Source organism: Meleagris gallopavo, chromosome 5 (genome assembly GCF_000146605.3).
Source record: "Meleagris gallopavo isolate NT-WF06-2002-E0010 breed Aviagen turkey brand Nicholas breeding stock chromosome 5, Turkey_5.1, whole genome shotgun sequence".
In the NCBI taxonomy this organism is placed as follows: domain Eukaryota; kingdom Metazoa; phylum Chordata; class Aves; order Galliformes; family Phasianidae; genus Meleagris; species Meleagris gallopavo.
Genome location: NC_015015.2, coordinates 39,039,576 through 39,043,648, shown reverse-complemented (window position 1 = coordinate 39,043,648; position 4,073 = coordinate 39,039,576). Strand labels below are relative to the sequence as shown.

At 37.4% G+C, this 4,073-nt stretch overlaps 1 protein-coding gene across 8 annotated transcripts in view; it reads right to left on the bottom strand.

Annotated features, from left to right (window-relative positions):
- Positions 1-4,073, bottom strand: part of NRXN3 (neurexin 3) — an 896,531-nt gene that overhangs the window by 505,519 nt on the left and 386,939 nt on the right. For all 8 annotated transcript variants that reach the window (XM_031553628.1, XM_019615790.1, XM_031553624.1 and 5 more), the window contains one exon: positions 3,264-3,383. In XM_031553628.1, coding sequence (XP_031409488.1) covers positions 3,264-3,383 — 120 coding nt within the window. The remainder of the gene's footprint in view (positions 1-3,263; positions 3,384-4,073) is intronic.

Below are 4,073 nucleotides of genomic sequence, written 5' to 3'. Positions count from 1 at the left end.
AAAAAGATCTTTGATACTCACTCAGGGACATGATTTAGTGGTGGGTTGTTAGAGTTAGGTTGTGGTTGGACTTGATGATCTTTAAGGTCTTTTCCAACTGAGCAATTCAATGATTCTATGATTCTCAGCCTCACTGACTGCAATTAGAGAACTGAAATTCATACAAGTTCTTCCTATGATAGTGCTAAACATAGGAAGAACAAAGTCATCATGACTTTCTTTCCTCCTCCAAACGTGACTCACCAAAATACAAGAGGGGTATATAGGCTACACATCACACAGAAAGGAATCTTAGGAGAAAAATGTAACTAATTTTGCAAAAAGAACAGACTTCTTGCACTTCTTAACCAAACAATCCAATCAGAAGGATAGAAAATGGCTCTGTTTATTAACAGCTATGCAGAGTGGAAGCACATGAAGATATACATGCAAAAAGACAAACATCGGCTGCCTTCACTTTTTACCAAATAAACTGAAGCCTTGTTTTTAAATCAAGTAGATATTACAACCCAGACTTAACAAATAAACAAATAGTGCACCACCCACCCTGAAGACCAAATCAATAGTCAGCAGATGAACTTAAGTGTTTCAACAAAAAGAAGCTGTTTGAAGAAGTGCTTTATACTCTCCTTGCACTCGTCATTGCTGCAGGCTATTGGTCTTTTTCAGACAAGCAGCCTCCATTAATACATACTTGTGTTAGTCTGGTAAGCTTGACCCTTGAGTGTTACCCTCTGCAGGAGGCACCAAGTAACAAGTATTTTTTTTAATAATCTAGTTGGACATGCATATGACCATTTCCAGTAGCTAGGTCGCTGAAGTGTTTTGTTTTTCTCCTTTTTAAATGTGTTATCTGTGTGCAAAAGGGAAATACCATGTATGATTGAACACATAAGAACAAGAAAAAGATAAGGAATCTCTAAAGCTGGACATCTCAGGTTATCTGGAGTCTGTAACAAATACTATTTCATCTGAGATCATGCTAAGGAACTTGCTACAATTAATTAAGTAGATAGGATGAAACTCCCTCACCTGAATGCATTTCATTAATACAATGGGCTAACTTCCAATTCTGTTACCTCATCTGCTCAAAGTTACACATTGGCACAGAGTGCAACACTTTGGAACACTTCGGTTTGCTTGTTTTAGAGTACACAGAAGTAATCTACACTTGAACCACTTGCAATGAATCCAGTCTAAAGAACACGTAACTCAACTAACAAAAATACCTGCATGTATCATAAAAACTGTATCTAACAGATGAGAACAGAACGTAAAACTTCTTTCCCCACAATCCATAATATTTCATAACAAGCAGGCAACCAAAAACAGAACTCTTTCTTTAATGTCCTGATACAAAGCAAAGACTCTGAAAACAAAATACACAAAAAGGTTATACGCACGTTTTGATGATCCTGGTTGAAGTCCCATTGTGTTTCAGGAATCCACATGACTTACCTTTCCAGACCATTTTAAAACCCACAACCTCCTGTCAGCTCTTCTAAATCACCAGACAGACTAGATATTAGGAAGCCGACTACTACCTTGTTCAAGTCACCTCCTCTCCAATCGAACTACAACCTCTGATCTGCATGGTTTCTAACCATCAGCGCTAAAAAGCAACAAGGAATCTCCAATTACAGCCACAGGAACCTGGCATTTTGACATCTGAGAGCCTGCTTTAGTCATTAACAACAGCCTAACAAAAGGCACTAGAGCATTCTGGAGCTGTGAAGTCCAACACGTTAGAAACAAAACTGCAGTATCTCTCTTCAGAGATTTTCATGTCACATACTTAAATGCAGTCCAATACATTCCAAAGAAGCACTTATTTTACACCACTGTTTTACAAGGTGTTATGCTTAGCAAGACTAAACTGAACTCTCTGAACAAGAGAGGTGTGGGAATGGAGACCTGGATGTCCAACAGGGTTTCCAGATCCCCTCACATACCTCTTATTCCTCTCTCCCCAACCCCCCCAAAAAATTAAAACAAAAATGCAGAAAATCCTGTTGCTCTGATATTAAATGTTTCTTTTAGACCAAACTGAGTCATTCCAGATTCCAAATCAATCCAAAAACAGATCTGACAGTGGAGCCTCTAGATCTGTGTATGTAGTACCCTTCTTATACAGCCAGTACTGCAGCACAGAGCAGCCTTTTCAATACTTGTTTGAGACAACTATACTCGGAGAAAGGGGAGAGCAATTCAGATAACATTTCAATTGACAAAAGACTTAAAGAAATGTAGGCTTTCTGACCTTCAGCAGGAACAGACTGTGAACATTTGTTAAACAGTTTGTCATTTTTGTCATCAATTCAACCATATCTCAAACTCCCAGGAGGAGGGATACAGGTATGACACTGCAATAATATCACACATCTTACTGTTATTTCTTATAAATTCTCTCATAAATACACATAATCAAAAGCAGCAGTTTATGAAATGCAGGTAGTCAGACCTTTCCAGTCTTAAAGTTTCTGCACACAATAAGCGAAATTATTGATTATTACAATTATGCTTATTACAGCACCGATAGCGTGTGCTTCTTTGTTCTATGCTTAGGAGTAGGGAACAAAATGGGAACTAGCTATCTGCTTAACAGAAGTGAAGAAAAAACTTCCTGCTTCTAGGAGCAAACGTCCTATCAGAATGAACAAACATTTGAGGGCTTCAAGTTTTTGTTTAACTGTTTCAGCAAGTTTATCTTAGTAGTCATTGGCCAATAACAAAATATCCAATGTTTTGGGAAGAATACAAGGAAGCAAAACACTGTTTCTAGCAACCAATTCCTAAACATTCATCTTTGCATACAGAAAATCTAGAACAGTGCTAAGCAGTTTTATGTCATTTCTCTGCCAGAAAAGCTTGAATGAAAACATCAAAGCATAACTCAGTGTACAAGATATAGATATTTTGTACCTATGTTAATAGTATACACAGTATCCACAAGTCATTCTTTGTTTCTCTAAACTAAGAAATCCATTAACATCAACTACCAGCATTGATCTGGTTGTCAAAGGCAAAAACAACCACCTCCAAAATACACACATTTCAAGTATATACTTCCACATTTTCATTTTAGCAATGAAAAAATAACTTGCTGCATGCTTCAAGAAAACTTTCGAGGAAACAAAATTTGGATTTACCATTGGAAAGGCTTTATTTCCATCGTAAGTAAAACTAATTGTGTATTCTCTGTGCTTTAATCTATCAGGACTCGCTGCTCTCTGTAATCCAATGGAAAAAAAAAAAAGACTTACGGTCATTACACTGGCTCCCAGAATATGAAGTCATGGAGCAATCACAGGTGAAGCCTTCCCACTGCTGATTACAGATACCCTGATTTGCACAGGAATCTTCCTGGCATGTAGTGCTTGGTCCTGAAGAAGGGATGACAAGAACAGAGTGAAACAAAGTTGAGAGAATAAGTTTAGTTAGGCCCACAACAATTTCAATTTATCACTACCACCAGCATTCTCATGCAGTACATAAAAAGTACTAATGAAACAGTTCTCCATTCTTAGACACATAACAAACTTGAGTAAAAGAGCACACAGACAATCGTACACTGCACAACAAAACAGCAAACTGTAACACACAAGAAGGAAGAAAAGTGAACAGCAACATATTCCCTGTTAGGCAGTCCTAACTTCTATATTCTGTGCTCACACAAAGCAATATATAATGAAATATGATAATGTGCAAGGGTAACTGAACAATGCCTTATCCTATCCAAAGAATTATTCTGTAGGTTCCTCAGGAAATGTCATGTTATAAAACAAAACAAAACCAACTAACCAAACATCTCCATGAGACTTCTCTTTCTATACTGGACACCCTTCCATAGTCTTTGGGAGATACAGTCATCACTAACAGAATAGTCTTCCATTGTCTCTGATTTGGAGCTAACCTTTGCTATCTTAGCTCAGATAAAATTGCAAAGGCATAACCAAGATAACAGCAAAAAAAAGTGATCTTCATATCAGAGTGACTGAATGACAATTTGTCATCCACAAGTAGATAGCCAGCTCTTGAAGCTGCATTATTCCACTACACGTTATACTGCTAAA